Source organism: Nansenia antarctica (genome assembly GCF_963989245.1).
Source record: "Nansenia antarctica genome assembly, chromosome: 9".
Lineage (NCBI taxonomy): Eukaryota > Metazoa > Chordata > Actinopteri > Argentiniformes > Microstomatidae > Nansenia > Nansenia antarctica.
The window spans coordinates 36,705,894-36,727,965 of record NC_137679.1 but is presented as its reverse complement, the minus strand read 5'-3'; the positions used below and the strand labels follow the sequence as shown (position 1 = coordinate 36,727,965).

The 22,072-nt window shown below is 42.2% G+C and overlaps 2 protein-coding genes across 2 annotated transcripts in view; both read left to right on the top strand.

The window, feature by feature from the left end:
• Window positions 1-1,070: 1,070 nt before the first annotated feature.
• LOC308165582 (myocyte-specific enhancer factor 2A-like) lies at window positions 1,071-2,261 on the top strand (the record flags this gene model as incomplete). Its single annotated transcript, XM_080539731.1, has 4 exons — window positions 1,071-1,115; window positions 1,316-1,442; window positions 1,577-1,661; window positions 1,913-2,261. 4 exons carry the CDS (start codon window positions 1,071-1,073, stop codon window positions 2,259-2,261), a joined length of 606 nt encoding a protein of 201 aa, XP_080395857.1.
• Window positions 2,262-3,419: 1,158 nt separating this feature from the next.
• Window positions 3,420-22,072, top strand: part of LOC308165581 (chromodomain-helicase-DNA-binding protein 9-like) — a gene marked incomplete at its 5' end in the record, with an annotated part of 45,199 nt that continues 26,546 nt past the window's right edge. The window contains one exon of the mRNA XM_080539730.1: window positions 3,420-3,431. Within this exon, the coding sequence (XP_080395856.1) occupies window positions 3,420-3,431 (12 nt within the window). The remainder of the gene's footprint in view (window positions 3,432-22,072) is intronic.

The window sequence follows — 22,072 nt, the reverse complement described above, 5'->3', positions numbered from 1 at the left end:
ACCTTTTCTTTTCCACACGCCCTCTGTTGAAGGCCCTGCCTCATCCATCTCTCCATCCCTCACTGCGTTGTCGAGGCTGGCTCCAATCTCCTCTCTCTCTTTACCCTCCACTTCCACCGGACCAGGCCCCTCCGCTCCTCCCTCCACTTCCGGCTCCAGCTGGGTCTCCTCCACCACCTCAGCTTGTCCTCCTCCTTCCGTCACGTCTTCCTGGCTCCTTTCCCCACCTTCTCCTTGTTTCTCCACCTCTTCCTCCTCCACCACCTCCTCCTCTCCCTCCATCTCCTCTTCTTCGTCCCCCTCCACCACCACCTCCTCCTCCACCTCCACCCCCTCCTCCTCCTCCTCCTCCTCCTTCTCCTTCTCCTTCTCCTTCTCCTCCTCCTCCTCCTCATCACTGCTCACTCTCTCTCCTCCATCATATCTCCTTCCCATGCATTCACATGCATAATGTCCTTGTTTATTGCACTTAAAACACACGAACTCCGGGCATTCTCTTATAACATGTCCTGGCTTGATGCACAGCCTACACACCCTTACTTGTTTGTCATGAATAACCCTAAAGTGATCCACTCCAACCAGGGTCTCAAACTTGGTAGAATATGGTAACGACCTCACCTCTTCGGTGAACTTCACCTTCATGTATCTCGTCCCGTCTGCTATGTCCGTTCCCGGCCACGTCTTTCTCTTGATCGGTGACACCGCCTACACCCCCCACGACTCCAGCCTGTACCTGATCACGTCATCCTTCAGATATACCGGGAGATTTAAAAATGAGACCACCGTCATCCACTGCCAAGTCCTTTCCCATTATTCTCACGTCTTTTATCATGAAACCATCCGTGAGCTTGTCCTTCCCTCTCCTCGATGCCAGCGTGATCTCATATTTTCGGTCTCCTTTATCCCGACAGCCCTCCACATTTCCACACACCTCCTTTATTCCTCGTAACATTTCCATCATAGTGATATTGCTTCCCTGCTCCAGTCGCACTTCCACCGTCAAACTTGCGTCGTACCGTTTGTCCGTGTTGCTTTCATCGTCGTCCGTTCCGTTCGCTGTGTTCGTTGCCATGCCGTCCTCCTTAGAAGCCCCCGATCAGCACGATGCTGTCGGGGTACTCAAAACCCTAAACTCACTTAAATATAGATGTTATTATAATGTTCGTTAGTTGTTTGCCAAAAACACGCTCAAACTTTTCTTCAACTCTCACTCTCGCTCTCATTCACTTCCGCTCATGCGCATAGACGCCGGCTCTACCTCCTGAGCCACAGCCGCCCAGTGTCTGACTCTTCACCTTGTGTTTTGGTTCAATAGAGCACCCAGAGGATGAACAGCTCCCAGTCCAGCCAGCCTCTGGCCACACCCGTGGTGTCTGTGACCACGCCCAGCCTGAATCCTCAGGGCCTGGTCTACCCAGGCATCAACTCTGCCTACAACAATGGTGAGCCAGGGGGCGCTTATTGGCTTAAATGGCCTAAAAATATATTGAAACAAAACCACACAAGAAAACAATGATATGATATCCCTTTGCTGATTGTGTTGAGTTTATAAAGGGAACTGTGCTTATTTCTTCAGACTACACCTTGAACAGTGCGGAGCTCGCTTGCTTACAGGGTTTCAACTGCCCGGCAGGCCTCTCTCTGGGCTCCATGTCGGCATGGCAACATCATCAACTGAGTTCACTAGTGTGAGTAACTCCACATACTGTACTTCCAGTTTCACTGCTGTTCCTCACTGCGTACAGGATCTGTGACAACCGAAAAGGGTGTTGGACGACAGAGTGGGAAGCGTCATTGTTTGGTACATGACACCTTACCTATCCCGTCTGAATGGAGCTGCCACTTGGTCTCGTGTAACCACTGATAAAAACAAGTATAACTGGCTAATCCAATACCCATTCCCTCTCAGCAGGTCAGGCAATCACTTACCTCAGGGCTCCAACCTCTCCATCAACACCAACCAGAACGTCAACATCAAGTCCGAGCCCATCTCCCCTCCCCGAGACCGGGTGACTCAGTCAGGCTTCCTGGCCCAGCCCCCTCCCCCTCACTCCTCCAACAGGCAGCAGACAGAGATGGGCCGCTCCCCTGCGGACAGCATCAGCTCCTCCTGTAGCTCGTATGACGGGAGCGACCGTGAGGACCACCGTTCAGACTTCCACAACGGCACTCTGGGGGGGGTGGCCAGACCCCCGGCTGGGGCCGAGGACAGGGAGAGTCCCTCAGTCAAACGCATGCGCATGGACAGCTGGGTGACATAGGAGCACCCAGGACGCTGACCTCAGTCACACACACAGTCACACACAGTCACACACAGTCTCACACACACACACACACACACACACACACACACACACACACACACACACATACAGAGACACATACACACACACACACACACACAGTCAGGTTATGCCATTATCAGACAGAAGCACAGTGACAGGAAGGATATGCAAGAGTTGAATTGTTGTTGCTATTACAAAATGATTATTATTAATATTTGTATTATTATTATTATTATTATTATTATTATTTGCAGTCATTTTGTCAGGATGAACTTGGCCAGACATATCACAATGCTTCACTCTGATAATAACTGCTTTTCAAACACCTATTGGACAAATATTGCAGGTACTTGGTTGAATGAGAAGTCTCCTATTTAAAGACAGTTCAGCAGTATAGATTATTGTAGTCACTGCTGCAGAATCAAGATGGTATGATACCTTTTACTTCTTACGTGCTGTAACTGTGTGGGTTTAGACTTGCAGTTACTGTGTTCACAGTGTCAATCTTATGGCCTCATGAATTGTAGCATTGCAGTATGTCTATTACTGGGTTTTCAGATGCTAGTACATGTTATTAAATAAGGACTACAAAGACGATGACATGTTATTACATAAGGACTACAAATACCATGAAGGGATGGATGACCATGAGTGGAGAACAAGCCTTTGTTTTTCATCTTCTAAGGTTGTTGTCATTGGTTTGTCAACTAAGTCACTAACTGTAAAGCAATATACAATAATCTCTTTTCTTTTCCTTTCAGAAACAAATTTATTTATATCAGCCAAAGCAGTATGCAGATTTTTTTTTATGTTGTTAGTGTGTGTTTTTATAATTTACCAAAAAATAGGACAATATTTCAGCAAGATATTGATACGAAATTGAAAGCCATGGACACTTGCTGTTGTTCTGTATGTAAAATTTAAATTTGAAAGCTTTTTTTAAAATGTACATAGCAACTTTAATATATATCACCTTTGGTGTACCGGTATGTACCTATATATTGTACCTTCACCAGATTTTAAAAAAGGTATATTTTTGTGGATTATTGCCAAGTTTACAAGGCATCGTCCTTTTTTTTGGTCATGTATTCACTGGGTAATATTTACTATTTTGTTAAGTATGCTGTACTCAAAATGGAAGCATTGGTAACCAGTTTTACAGAGTCAGTGGATGGTAAAAGTATGTTCTTAAAACGTGTAATGATAGTGCTATTTGGTCACGTGTCAATGTTTTCTTTTTGTAATGGAGAATTGATCCACTTGTGATGAAATGGGTTCAACTGAACTGTGATAGTTTACCTGACAACGATAGTGGTGAGATTTTGGCTTGGGTGCTTATTCTGGCAACTCAGTCAATTAATTCTCCACATACTGTGTAGGGTTTCATCTTAAAACAGTTATATCTTAAAGTCAGATAGATGGAAATAAAGCAGCTATATGTACCCTGAATATACACATGGTTAGTGATTTTTTTTCTGTTTGATACATTGTTTATAAAATGTAAATGTTGTACATACATTATTACTTAAGTATGAAATAACAACAGATCATGAGAGTGAAATATATATTATACCCACAAATTGTATTTTGTTTTATTTTTCATCTGCTCCCGCTTAATATATAATAGTAAAAATAATTATGGAGGGCATTTTCAATGTAGGAGATCACTAGGAATACAATCCCAATGTTTTTAATAAGAGGGTGCAATTACTGAGGGCAAGTACATGTATTTTATGAGGACTCTTAAAGATACAGTTAGCAAGAAGCAGTTGGGGTGCTCATGACTTCAATCAAGAGTTCTGTAAACTAGACAGCCATGGTGAGTAGCTTACTGTAGCCTATTCTACATTTTTCATTCATATACCGGTAGTCTACACTTTCTTGTTCAGTTCTGATATGCAACTAGTATGTATACTGCACACTCATTGATATATACTGTATACATTCGTCTATAGGACATTAGGCTATAGGACATTAGGCTATAGGACATTCGTCTATAGGACATTAGGCTATAGGACATTAGGCTATAGGACATTAGACTATAGGACATTAGGTTATAGGACATTAGGCTATAGGACATTCGTCTATAGGACATTCGTCTATAGGACATTAGGCTATAGGACATTCGTCTATAGGACATTAGGCTGTAGAACATTAGACTATAGGACATTAGACTATAGGACATTAGGCTATAGGACATTCGGTTATAGGACATTAGACTATAGGACATTAGACTATAGGACATTAGACTATAGGACATTAGGCTAAAGGACATTAGACTATAGGACATTAGGTTATAGGACATTAGGTTATAGGACATTAGACTATAGGACATTAGACTATAGGACATTAGACTATAGGATATTAGACTATAGGACATTAGGCTATAGGACATTATACTATAGGACATTAGACTATAGGACATTAGACTATAGGACATTAGACTATAGGACATTAGGTTATAGGACAGTAGACTATAGGACATTAGACTATAGGACATTAGACTATAGGACATTAGGCTATAGGACATTAGACTATAGGACATTAGACTATAGGACATTAGACTATAGGACAGTAGACTATAGGACATTAGACTATAGGACATTAGACTATAGGACAGTAGACTATAGGACATTAGGCTATAGGACATTAGACTATAGGACATTAGGCTATAGGACATTAGACTATAGGACATTAGGCTATAGGACATTAGACTATAGGACATTAGACTATAGGACATTAGACTATAGGACATTAGACTATAGGACATTAGACTATAGGACATTAGACTATAGGTCATTAGGCTATAGGACATTAGACTATAGGACATTAGACTATAGGACATTAGACTATAGGACATTAGACTATAGGACAGTAGACTATAGGACATTAGACTATAGGACATTAGACTATAGGACATTAGACTATAGGACATTAGACTATAGGACATTAGGCTATAGGACATTAGACTATAGGACATTAGACTATAGGACATTAGACTATAGGACATTAGACTATAGGACATTAGACTATAGGACAGTAGACTATAGGACATTAGACTATAGGACATTAGACTATAGGACAGTAGACTATAGGACATTAGGCTATAGGACATTAGACTATAGGACATTAGGCTATAGGACATTAGACTATAGGACATTAGGTTATAGGACATTAGACTATAGGACATTAGGTTATAGGACATTAGACTATAGGACATTAGACTATAGGACATTAGGTTATAGGACAGTAGACTATAGGACATTAGACTATAGGACATTAGGCTATAGGACATTAGACTATAGGACATTAGACTATAGGACATTAGGCTATAGGACATTAGACTATAGGACATTAGACTATAGGACATTAGACTATAGGACAGTAGACTATAGGACATTAGACTATAGGACATTAGACTATAGGACATTAGGCTATAGGACATTAGACTATAGGACATTAGACTATAGGACATTAGACTATAGGACATTAGACTATAGGACATTAGACTATAGGACATTAGGCTATAGGACATTAGACTATAGGACATTAGACTATAGGACATTAGGCTATAGGACATTAGACTATAGGACATTAGGTTATAGGACATTAGACTATAGGACATTAGGTTATAGGACATTAGACTATAGGACATTAGACTATAGGACATTAGGTTAATAATAATAATAATAATTCATTAGATTTATATAGCGCTTTTCCGAGGCTCAAAGACGCTGACAATATGGGAAAAACGGAAAACACAGAAACAACAAGCAACAGATAACATGAGCACATAGAACACAGAGTTAACGAACGGGGAAGGGGAGGTTGTATGCATGTCCATGGGGGGAGGGGGGTGGCAGGGTTAGGGGAGATGGTTAGGGATAGGGGAGGTTGTATGCAGGTCCAGGGGGGGGGGCGGGGGTGGCAGGGATGGGGGAGATGGCTAGGGGTAGGGGAGGCTGTAGGCGTGGGAGAACAGGTAGGTTTTGAGGTGGGATTTAAAAGTGAGGAGTGAGGGTGAGTCTCTGAGTGGTTGAGGGAGAGAGTTCCAGAGGCGGGGTGCGGCTCGTGAAAAGGCACGGTGACCGAAGCCTTTGAGTTTTGAGGGTGGGACAGTGAGGGGAACAATGGATGAGGTTATAGGACATTAGACTATAGGACATTAGACTATAGGACATTAGACTATAGGACATTAGGCTATAGGACATTAGACTATAGGACATTAGACTATAGGACATTAGGCTATAGGACATTAGACTATAGGACATTAGACTATAGGACATTAGACTATAGGACATTAGACTATAGGACATTAGACTATAGGACAGTAGACTATAGGACATTAGACTATAGACTATAGGACATTAGGCTATAGGACATTAGAGTATAGGACATTAGGTTATAGGACATTAGACTATAGGACATTAGACTATAGGACATTAGACTATAGGACATTAGACTATAGGACATTAGACTATAGGACATTAGACTATAGGACATTAGGCTATAGGACATTAGACTATAGGACATTAGACTATAGGACATTAGACTATAGGACATTAGACTATAGGACATTAGGATATAGGACATTAGACTATAGGACATTAGACTATAGGACATTAGACTATAGGACATTAGACTATAGGACATTAGACTATAGGACATTAGACTATAGGACATTAGGCTATAGGACATTAGGTTATAGGACATTAGACTATAGGACATTAGACTATAGGACATTAGACTATAGGACATTAGGCTATAGGACATTAGACTATAGGACATTAGACTATAGGACATTAGACTATAGGACATTAGACTATAGGACATTAGACTATAGGACATTAGGTTATAGGACATTAGACTATAGGACATTAGGCAGAGGCTGGAAAGGGTCTTCAGGTGGTGGCAGGTGGTCTGGTCGGTGGTCTGGTCGCCTCCTGTCTATATTATTCGCCTCTTGCAGTTCATGTCTTGGCTGGTGCTTCCGCAAGTCCTTTTGACGCTCTGCCGAGGTCCTGCAGTCCAGTCCATGAACGAGTCATTATCATGCCCATGGTGGGCAGGTTTGACACTCTGCTGGCTGCTGTGGCCCAGCTGAGGTCCTGCAGTCCAGTCCATGACGGAGTCAGGACCGTGTCCATGGCTGGAGTCAGGCAGGAAGGCTGGAGGGTGAAATACAAATACAATGTATTTAAATAAACTCTATTAATCAGTCAATGTTGATGATCTTCATGTGGCAAGTTATACAGTAGAGTAAAACAATGTGGCAGACACACTGGACTTAATGTGGAAGTGCTTACATCCAGTGTACAGTGCAGAGTCACTAGACACAACATATCATATGCATTCATGAGTCTAAATAATACAAATTCCATTATATTTATATAGTTTTAGCACCTTAAGACATGTACTCACCAGCAGCAGAGACTGTGGGGACAGCTGGCTGGAACTGGAAGACTAGAAAGTGAAATACAAATAAAATGAATTTATATAAACTGAATCAATCAGTAAATGCTGATGAGCTTTAAGTGGCAAGGCTACAGTACTGCATATATATATATATAGTGGACCTTTAAGAAACTCACCAGCAGCACGGAGTATAGGTCTGTTCAGATGGCCATGGGTCTGGTTCTGTTGCCGGTTCCCCTTATACCACCTTATACCACCTTATACCCCTTATACCACCTTATACCCCTTATACCCCTTATACCACCTTATACCACCTTATACCCCTTATACCCCTTATACCCCTTATACCCCTTATACCACCTTATACCACCTTATACCCCTTATACCACCTTATACCCCTTATACCCCTTATACCACCTTATACCCCTTATACCCCTTATACCACCTTATACCCCTTATACCCCTTATACCACCTTATACCCCTTATACCCCTTATACCACCTTATACCACCTTATACCCCTTATACCACCTTATACCCCTTATACCCCTTATACCCCTTATACCACCTTATACCCCTTATACCCCTTATACCACCTTATACCCCTTATACCACCTTATACCACCTTATACCCCTTATACCACCTTATACCCCTTATACCACCTTATACCCCTTATACCACCTTATACCCTTTATACCCCTTATACCACCTTATACCCCTTATACCCCTTATACCACCCCTTATACACCTTATACCCCTTATACCCCTTATACCACTTATACCCCTTATACCACCTTATACCCCTTATACCACCTTATACCCCTTATACCCCTTATACCACCTTATACCCCTTATACCCCCTTATACCCCTTATACCCCTTATACCACCTTATACCCCTTATACCACCTTATACCACCTTATACCCCTTATACCACCTTATACCCCTTATACCCCTTATACCACCTTATACCCCTTATACCACCTTATACCCCTTATACCACCTTATACCCCTTATACCCCTTATACCACCTTATACCACCTTATACCCCTTATACCACTTATACCACATTATACCCCTTATACCACCTTATACCCCTTATACCCCTTATACCACCTTATACCCCTTATACCACCTTATACCCCTTATACCACATTATACCCCTTATACCCCTTATACCACCTTATACCACCTTATACCCCGTATGTTATGTTTCTCAATAGGTTCTGTTATGTTTCTCAATAGGTTCTGGGTGTACACAATAATGTCGGATCCAGGTGCGGTGTAAGTAAAGAATGAGACGGAGATGTAATAAAATAAAGATTCTCTTTACTGAGACGTACGATTCGTAGGTACAAACATAAACTCTTAGCCGGAATAACAAAAGGGGAGCAGTAGGGCTCAGCACGTATGTAATAATAACTAAGGCACTGCGGTCAATAATAAAGTGCACGAAAACTAAAGATTGAGCAAAGGGCTCCAAAGGCGGTACAAGGTTGCAAACCAGCAAACAAAGTCAAAGTTCAAATTACGTTCCGGGTAACGGATACGTGAAGTGGTAATACATACACAGGGTTCTGAAGCATTCCAAACGGGGTAACACAAGTGATCGACTGACAAGGGAACAAGGAAATGGGACACACCTATATACACCAGGGCTGGACTGGGACAAAAATTAGGCCCTGGCATTTTTGGCCCAGACAGGCCCACCCCAATCGGTCGGACCACACCCACCAGCACAAAAATACTTGCCTTATATACTCGTCTTATATACTGTGCTGTACAGTCATATGACAAACTGTAGTATTCCCCCAAACCACTACAAAGACGACTACATACAGTAAGCAATGGTACCAGTGCAAGTAGACCAGTGTACTCAGTGATCAGATTCCAGAGCGAATTTACGAACGCAGCCTTGTTGTTCTAGATTTTTTTTTCCATTATCAACCTATCATTGCGCTTTAGAGTAAAACAAAGCACGCAACTGTCACGTCTATCTTTTCATGGCAACTCTACATTGTGATTTAAAAGGGATATTAACTAATATTAAGTAATATTATTACTTGGTTACATTTTGCAATTGATCCGCGGTACACATGCGTGCCGAACCGTGGGGGGCGATCCGTTACACCCCTACACAGCTACCTATATTTTCCTTACCGGGTCAACGGTTACAGGCTGACTTGGCCCCGCTTCTTCTGTATCCTCTCTATCCTCTGTATCTGTACCCTGCTCCCGCTCCTCCCTGCCAGCCTCCTCTTCAACCTGTTGCTGTTGCTGCTGTGGTAAACTTGAGGGTGCTGCAAACATGTCCCTAATGTTTACACATTTGGCAGCATCTGCCTCGAGTTTCTTTTTGTTTTTCTCCCTAAGTTTTTCCCAGCCTCCCTTCCGTTTTAGTGTGCTTTTGCGCTCCATCTCTCTTAGTATCTATCTAGTAACTATCCAGGCTAACTAAATTTATTTTGCCAGCCGGCTCGGCCCAAAACTACCGCGAAACTGAGACGGAGGTCTGGTGCTGCGTGCGTGCGTGACCCCTGACCCCCTTCTCTCTGTTGATTGGGCCAGCCCAGTGTCTGTATCGAAAATCAACCAATGGGCCGCTGTCCCTGATTTATGGGCCGTTCAATGGTAGCTTTCGATTTATGGGCCGTTCGATGGTAGCTTTCGGCCGGGCCGGCTGCTAAAAAAAAAAAAGAAGATTTTTTTTTTTTTTTTAATTTTAAGTATATTTTGCCGGTCGGCTCGGCCCAAAACTACCGCGGCCCACCGGGCAAATGCCCGGTATGCCAGATGGCCAGTCCAGCCCTGATATACACTGACAAACACTCACAGGTGACAACAATCATTCGATAATTAGTCCAGGGCTGGAGCACTGTCGCTCTTCGACCAGTAGGGGCGATGGGGAGTCCTCTTCGCTGACCCCCCTTGTAACACCCGTATACCCCTTATACCACCTTATACCCCTTATACCACCTTATACCCCTTATACCCCCTTATACCCCTTATACCACCTTATACCCCTTATACCACCTTATACCCCTTATACCCCTTATACCCCTTATACCCCCTTATACCCCTTATACCCCCTTATACCCCTTATACCACCTTATACCCCTTATACCCCTTATACCCCTTATACCCCTTATACCACCTTATACCCCTTATACCCCTTATACCCCCTTATACCCCCTTATACCCCTTATACCCCTTATACCACCGTATACCCCTTATACCCCTTATACCCCCTTATACCCCTTATACCCCTTATACCACCTTATACCCCTTATACCACCTTATACCACCTTATACCCCTTATACCACCTTATACCCCTTATACCCCTTATACCACTTATACCCCTTATAGCACCTTATACCCCTTATACCCCTTATACCACCTTATACCCCTTATACCAACGTATACCCCTTATACCACCTTATACCCCTTATACCACCTTATACCCCTTATACCACCTTATACCCCTTATACCCCTTATACCACCTTATACCACCTTATACCCCTTATACCCCTTATACCCCTTATACCCCCTTATACCACCTTATACCCCTTATACCACCTTATACCCCTTATACCACCTTATACTCCTTATACCCCTTATACCACCGTATACCCCTTATACCACCTTATAACCCTTATACCCCTTATACCACCTTATACCCCTTATACCACCTTATACCCCTTATACCACCTTATACCCCTTATACCACCTTATACCCCTTATACCACCTTATACCCCTTATACCCCTTATACCCCCTTATACCCCTTATACCACCTTATACCCCTTATACCCCTTATACCACATTATACCCCTTATACCACCTTATACCCCTTATACCACCTTATACCACCTTATACCCCTTATACCCCTTATACCACCTTATACCCCTTATACCACCTTATACCCATTATACCCCTTATACCACTTATACCCCTTATACCCCTTATACCAACTTATACCCCTTATACCACCTTATACCCCTTATACCACCGTATACCCCTTATACCCCTTATACCACCTTATACCCCTTATACCCCTTATACCACCTTATACCCCTTATACCACCTTATACCCCTTATACCACTTATATTACCTTATACCCCTTATACCACCTTATGCCACCTTATACCCCTTATACCCCTTATACCACCTTATACCCCTTATACCACCTTATACCCATTATACCCCTTATACCACTTATACCCCTTATACCCCTTATACCAACTTATACCCCTTATACCACCTTATACCCCTTATACCCCTTATACCCCTTATACCCCTTATACCACCTTATACCCCTTATACCACCTTATACCCCTTATACCACTTATACCACCTTATACCACCTTATAAACACCTTATACCCCTTATACCCCTTATACCACCTTATACCACCTTATACCCCTTATACCCCTTATACCCCTTATACCCCTTATATTACCTTATACCCCTTATACCACCTTATACCCCTTATACCACCTTATACCCCTTATACCCCTTATACCACCTTATACCCCTTATACCACCTTATACCCCTTATACCACCTTATATCACCTTATACCACCTTATACCCCTTATACCCCTTATACCCCTTATACCACCTTATACCCCTTATACCACCTTATACCCCTTATACCACCTTATACCCCTTATACCACCTTATACCCCTTATACCCCTTATACCACCTTATACCACCTTATACCACCTTATACCCCTTATACCCCTTATACCCCTTATACCCCTTATACCACCTTATACCCCTTATACCCCTTATACCCCTTATACCCCTTATACCCCTTATAACACCTTATACCACCTTATACCCCTTATACCACCTTATACCCATTATACCCCTTATACCACCTTATACCCCTTATACCACCTTATACCCCTTATACCACCTTATACCCCGTATACCCCTTATACCACCTTATACCCCTTATATTACCTTATACCCCTTATACCACCTATACCCCTTATACCCCTTATACCACCTTATACCCCTTATACCCCTTATACCACCTTATACCCCTTATACCCCTTATACCACCTTATACCCCTTATACCACCTTATACCCCTTATACCACCTTATACCCCTTATACCACCTTATACCCCTTATACCCCTTATACCACCTTATACCCCTTATACCCCTTATACCACCTTATACCCCTTATACCACCTTATACCCCTTATACCACCTTATACCCCTTATACCCCTTATACCACCTTATACCCCTTATACCACCTTATACCCCTTATACCCCTTATACCACCGTATACCACCTTATACCATCTTATACCATCTTATACCCCTTATACCCCTTATACCCCTTATACCACCTTATACCCCTTATACCACCTTATACCATCTTATACCCCTTATACCCCGTATACCCCTTATACCCCTTATACCACCTTATACCCCTTATACCACCTTATACCACCTTATACCACCGTATACCCCTTATACCCCCTTATACCACCTTATACCACCTTATACCACCTTATACCCCTTATACCACCTTATACCACCTTATACCCCTTATACCCCTTATACCACCTTATACCCCTTATACCATCTTATACCCCTTATACCACCTTATACCACCTTATACCCCTTATACCACCTTATACCCCTTATACCACCTTATACCCCTTATACCCCTTATACCACCTTATACCCCTTATACCCCTTATACCCTTTATACCAGCTTATACCCCTTATACCCCTTATACCACCTTATACCCCTTATACCCCTTATACCACATTATACCCCTTATACCACCTTATACCCCCTATACCCCTTATACCCCTTATACCACCTTATACCCCTTATACCCCTTATACCACCTTATACCCCTTATACCACCTTATACCCCTTATACCACCTATACCCCCTATACCCCTTATATCACCTTATACCACCTTATACCCCTTATACCACCTTATACCCCTTATACCCCCTTATACCACCTTATACCCCTTATACCACCTTATACCCCTTATACCCCTTATACCCCTTATACCACCTTATACCCCTTATACCACCTTATACCCCTTATACCACCTTATACCACCTTATACCACCTTATAACCCTTATACCCCTTATACCACCTTATACCCCTTATACCACCTTATACCACCTTATACCCCTTATACCCCTTATACCACCTTATACCCCTTATACCACCTTATACCCCTTATACCCCTTATACCACCTTATACACCTTATACCCCTTATACCCCTTATACCACCTTATACACCTTATACCACCTTATACCACTTTATACCACCTTATACCACCTTATACCCCTTATACCCCTTATACCCCTTATACCCCTTATATCCCTTATACCACCTTATACCCCTTATACCACCTTATACCACCTTATACCGCTTATACCCCTTATACCACCTTATACCCCTTATACCCCTTATACCACCTTATACCCCTTATACCCCTTATACCCTTTATACCACCTTATACCAGCTTATACCCCTAATACCCCTTATACCACCTTATACCCCTTATACCACATTATACCCCTTATACCACCTTATACCCCCTATACCCCTTATACCCCCTTATACCCCTTATACCCCTTATACCACCTATACCCCTTATACCCCCTTATACCCCTTATACCCCTTATACCACCTTATACCACCTTATACCACCTTATACCCCTTATACCACCTTATACCCCTTATACCCCCTTATACCCCTTATACCACCTTATACCACCTTATACCCCTTATACCACCTTATACCCCTTATACCCCTTATACCACCTTATACCCCTTATACCACCTTATACCCCTTATACCCCTTATACCACATTATACCCCTTATACCACCTTATACCCCTTATACCACCTTATACCACCTTATACCCCTTATACCCCTTATACCACCTTATACCCATTATACCCCTTATACCACTTATACCCCTTATACCCCTTATACCAACTTATACGCCTTATACCACCTTATACCCCTTATACTACGTTATACCCCTTATACCACCTTATACCCCTTATACCACCTTATACCCCTTATACCACCTTATACCACCTTATACCCCTTATACCACCTTATACCCCTTATACCCCTTATACCACCTTATACCCCTTATACCACCTTATACTCCTTATACCACCTTATACCCCTTATACCCCTTATACCGCCTTATACCCCTTATACCCCTTATACCCCCTTATACCCCTTATACCACCTTATACCCCTTATACCCCTTATACCACATTATACCCCTTATACCACCTTATACCCCTTATACCACCTTATACCACCTTATACCCCTTATACCCCTTATACCACCTTATACCCATTATACCCCTTATACCACTTATACCCCTTATACCCCTTATACCAACTTATACGCCTTATACCACCTTATACCCCTTATACTACGTTATACCCCTTATACCACCTTATACCCCTTATACCACCTTATACCATTTATACCCCTTATACCCCTTATACCCCTTATACCCCTTATATTACCTTATACCCCTTATACCACCTTATACCCCTTATACCCCCTTATACCCCTTATACCCCTTATACCACCTTATACCCCTTATACCACCTTATATCACCTTATACCCCTTATACCACCTTATACCAACTTATACCACCTTATACCCCTTATACCACCTTATACCTCCTTATACCCCTTATACCACCTTATACCCCTTATACCCCTTATACCACCTTATACCACCTTATACCCCTTATACCACCTTATACCCCTTATACCCCTTATACCACCTTATACCCCTTATACCACCTTATACCCCTTATACCACCTTGTACCCCTTATACCCCTTATACCACCTTATACCCCTTATACCCCTTATACCACCTTATACCCCTTATACCACCTTATACCCCTTATACCCCTTATAACACCTTATACCACCTTATACCCCTTATACCACCTTATACCCATTATACCCCTTATACCACCTTATACCCCTTATACCCCTTATACCACCTTATACCCCTTATACCCCTTATACCACCTTATACCCCTTATACCACCTTATACCCCTTATACCACCTTATACCCCTTATACCACCTTATACCCCTTATACCCCTTATACCACCTTATACCCCTATACCACCTTATACCCCTTATACCCCTTATACCACCTTATACCCCTTATACCACCTTATACCCCTTATACCCCTTATACCACCTTATACCCCTTATACCACCTTATACCACCTTATACCCCTTATACCACCTTATACCCCTTATACCACCTTATACCCCTTATACCCCTTATACCACCTTATACCCCTTATACCACCTTATACCCCTTATACCACCTTATACCACCTTATACCCCTTATACCCCTTATATTACCTTATACCCCTTATACCCCTTATACCACCTTATACCCCTTATACCCCTTATACCCTTTATACCACCTTATACCAGCTTATACCCCTTATACCCCTTATACCACCTTATACCCCTTATACCACATTATACCCCTTATACCCCTTATACTCCCTATACCCCTTATACCACCTTATACCCCTTATACCCCCTTATACCACCTATACCCCTTATACCCCCTTATACCCCTCATACCACCTTATACCACCTTATACCACCTTATACCCCTTATACCACCTTATACCCCTTATACCCCTTATACCACCTTATACCCCTTATACCACCTTATACCCCTTATACCCCTTATAACACCTTATACCACCTTATACCCCTTATACCACCTTATACCCATTATACCCCTTATACCACCTTATACCCCTTATACCACCTTATACCTCTTATACCACCTTATACCCCTTATACCACCTTATACCCCTTATACCACCTTATACCCCTTATACCACCTTATACCCCTTATACCCCTTATACCCCTTATACCCTTTATACCACCTTATACCCCTTATACCACTTATACCACCTTATACCCCTTATACCACCTTATACCCCTTATACCACCTTATACCCCTTATACCACCTTATACCACCTTATACCCCTTATACCACCTTATACCCCTTATATTACCTTATACCCCTTATACCACCTTATACCCCTTATACCACCTTATACCCCTTATACCACCTTATACCCCTTATACCACCTTATACCCCTTATACCCCTTATACCACCTTATACCCCTTATACCCCTTATACCCCGTAAACCCTTATACCACCTTATACCCCTTATACCACCTTATACCCCTTATACCACCTTATACCACCTTATACCCCTTATACCACCTTATACCCCTTATATTACCTTATACCCCTTATACCCCTTATACCACCTTATACCCTTTATACCAGCTTATACCCCTTATACCACCTTATACCCCTTATACCCCTTATACCACATTATACCCCTTATACCCCCTATACCCCTTATACCCCTTATACCACCTTATACCCCTTATACCCCTTATACCACCTTATACCCCTTATACCCCCTTATACCCCTTATACCACCTTATACCACCTTATACCCCTTATACCACCTTATACCCCTTATACCCCCTTATACCCCTTATACCACCTTATACCCCTTATACCACCTTATACCCCTTATACCACCTTATAACCCTTATACCACCTTATACCCCTTATACCCCTTATACCCCTTATACCACCTTATAACCCTTATACCCCTTATACCCCTTATACCACCTTATACCCCTTATACCACCTTATACCCCTTATACCCCTTATACCACCTTATACCCCTTATACCCCCTTATACCACCTTATACCCCCTTATACCCCTTATACCACCTTATACCCCTTATACCACCTTATACCCCCTATACCCCTTATACCACCTTATACCCCTTATACCCCTTATACCCCCTTATACCCCTTATACCACCTTATACCCCTTATACCCCTTATACCCCCTTATACCCCTTATACCACCTTATACCCCTTATACCCCTTATACCACCTTATAACCCTTATACCCCTTATACCACCTTATACCCCTTATACCACCTTATACCACCGTATACCACCTTATACCATCTTATACCCCTTATACCCCTTATACCACCTTATACCCCTTATACCCCTTATACCCATTATACCCTTTATACCCCTTATACCCTTTATACCCCTTATACCACCGTATACCACCTTATACCATCTTATACCCCTTATACCCCTTATACCACCTTATACCCCTTATACCCCCTTATACCCTTTATACCACCTTATACCCCTTATACCACCTTATACCCCTTATACCACCTTATACCACCTTATACCCCTTATACCACCTTATACCCCTTATACCCATTATACCACCTTATACCCCTTATACCCCTTATACCACCTTATACCCCTTATACCACATTATACCCCTTATACCACCTTATACCCCCTATACCCCTTATACCACATTATACCCCTTATACCCCTTATACCCCTTATACCACCTTATACCACCTTATACCCCCTATACCACCTTATACCCCTTATACCCCCTTATACCACCTTATAACCCTTATACCAGCTTATACCCCTTATACCACCTTATACCACCTTATACCCCTTATACCACCTTATACCCCTTATACCACCTTATACCCCTTATACCAACTTATACCCCTTATACCACATTATACCCCTTATACCCCTTATACCCCTTATACCCCTTATACCACCTTATACCCCTTATACCACCTTATACCCCTTATACCACCTTATAACCCTTATACCACCTTATACCACCTTATACCCCTTATACCACCTTATACCCCCTTATACCCCTTATACCACCTTATACCCCTTATACCCCTTATACCACCTTATACCCCTTATACCAATTATACCCCTTATACCACCTTATACCCCTTATACCACATTATACCCCTTATACCACCTTATACCACTTATACCACCTTATACCCCTTATACCACCTTATACCCCTTATACCCCTTATACCCCTTATACCACCTTATACCACCTTATACCCCTTATACCACCTTATACCCCTTATACCCCCTTATACCCCTTATACCACCTTATACCACCTTATACCCCTTATACCACCTTATACCCCTTATACCCCTTATACCACCTTATACCCCTTATACCCCTTATACCACATTATACCCCTTATACCACCTTATACCCCTTATACCACCTTATACCACCTTATACCCCTTATACCCCTTATACCACCTTATACCCATTATACCCCTTATACCACTTATACCCCTTATACCCCTTATACCAACTTATACGCCTTATACCACCTTATACCCCTTATACTACGTTATACCCCTTATACCACCTTATACCCCTTATACCACCTTATACCCCTTATACCACCTTATACCACCTTATACCCCTTATACCACCTTATACCCCTTATACCCCTTATACCACCTTATACCCCTTATACCACCTTATACTCCTTATACCACCTTATACCCCTTATACCCCTTATACCACCTTATACCCCTTATACCCCTTATACCCCCTTATACCCCTTATACCACCTTATACCCCTTATACCCCTTATACCACATTATACCCCTTATACCACCTTATACCCCTTATACCACCTTATACCACCTTATACCCCTTATACCCCTTATACCACCTTATACCCATTATACCCCTTATACCACTTATACCCCTTATACCCCTTATACCAACTTATACGCCTTATACCACCTTATACCCCTTATACTACGTTATACCCCTTATACCACCTTATACCCCTTATACCACCTTATACCATTTATACCCCTTATACCCCTTATACCCCTTATACCCCTTATATTACCTTATACCCCTTATACCACCTTATACCCCTTATACCCCCTTATACCCCTTATACCCCTTATACCACCTATACCCTTATACCACCTTATATCACCTTATACCCCTTATACCCCTTATACCACCTTATACCAACTTATACCACCTTATACCCCTTATACCACCTTATATCCTCCTTATACTCCCTTATACCACCTTAGACCCCTTATACCCCTTATACCACCTTATACCACCTTATACCCCTTATACCACCTTATACCCCTTATACCCCTTATACCACCTTATACCCCTTATACCACCTTATACCCCTTATACCACCTTGTACCCCTTATACCCCTTATACCACCTTATACCCCTTATACCCCTTATACCACCTTATACCCCTTATACCACCTTATACCCCTTATACCCCTTTTAACACCTTATACCACCTTATACCCCTTATACCACCTTATACCCATTATACCCCTTATACCACCTTATACCCCTTATACCCCTTATACCACCTTATACCCCTTATACCCCTTATACCACCTTATACCCCTTATACCACCTTATACCCCTTATACCACCTTATACCCCTTATACCACCTTATACCCCTTATACCCCTTATACCACCTTATACCCCTATACCACCTTATACCCCTTATACCCCTTATACCACCTTATACCCCTTATACCACCTTATACCCCTTAGACCCCTTATACCACCTTATACCCCTTATACCACCTTATACCCCTTATACCACCTTATACCCCTTATACCACCTTATACCCTTATACCCCTTATACCACCTTATACCCCTTATACCACCTATACCCCTTATACCACCTTATACCACCTTATACCCCTTATACCCCTTATATTACCTTATACCCCTTATACCACTTATACCACCTTATACCCCTTATACCCCTTATACCCTTTATACCACCTTATACCAGCTTATACCCCTTATACCCCTTATACCACCTTATACCCCTTATACCACATTATACCCCTTATACCCCTTATACTCCCTATACCCCTTATACCACCTTATACCCCTTATACCCCTTATACCACCTATACCCCTTATACCCCCTTATACCCCTCATACCACCTTATACCACCTTATACCACCTTATACCCCTTATACCACCTTATACCCCTTATACCCCTTATACCACCTTATACCCCTTATACCACCTTATACCCCTTATACCCCTTATAACACCTTATACCACCTTATACCCCTTATACCAACCTTAGACCCATTATACCCCTTATACCACCTTATACCCCTTATACCACCTTATACCTCTTATACCACCTTATACCCCTTATACCACCTTATACCCCTTATACCACCTTATACCCCTTATACCACCTTATACCCCTTATACCCCTTATACCCCTTATACCCTTTATACCACCTTATACCCCTTATACCACTTATACCACCTTATACCCCTTATACCACCTTATACCCCTTATACCACCTTATACCCCTTATACCACCTTATACCACCTTATACCCCTTATACCACCTTATACCCCTTATATTACCTATACCCCTTATACCACCTTATACCCCTTATACCACCTTATACCCCTTATACCACCTTATACCCCTTATACCACCTTATACCCCTTATACCCTTATACCACCTTATACCCCTTATACCCCTTATACCCCGTAAACCCTTATACCACCTTATACCCCTTATACCACCTTATACCCCTTATACCACCTTATACCACCTTATACCCCTTATACCACCTTATACCCCTTATATTACCTTATACCCCTTATACCCCTTATACCACCTTATACCCTTTATACCAGCTTATACCCCTTATACCACCTTATACCCCTTATACCCCTTATACCACATTATACCCCTTATACCCCCTATACCCCTTATACCCCTTATACCACCTTATACCCCTTAGACCCCTTATACCACCTTATACCCCTTATACCCCCTTATACCCCTTATACCACCTTATACCACCTTATACCCCTTATACCACCTTATACCCCTTATACCCCCTTATACCCCTTATACCACCTTATACCCCTTATACCACCTTATACCCCTTATACCACCTTATACCCTTATACCACCTATACCCCTTATACCCCTTATACCCCTTATACCACCTTATAACCCTTATACCCCTTATACCACCTTATAACCCTTATACCACCTTATACCCCTTATACCCCTTATACCACCTTATACCCCCTTATACCCCCTTATACCACCTTATACCCCCTTATACCCCCTTATACCACCTTATACCCCTTATACCACCTTATACCCCCTATACCCCTTATACCACCTTATACCCCTTATACCCTATACCCCCTTATACCCCTTATACCACCTTATACCCCTTATACCCCTTATACCCCCTTATACCCCTTATACCACCTTATACCCCTTATACCCCTTATACCACCTTATAACCCTTATACCCCTTATACCACCTTATACCCCTTATACACCTTATACCACCGTATA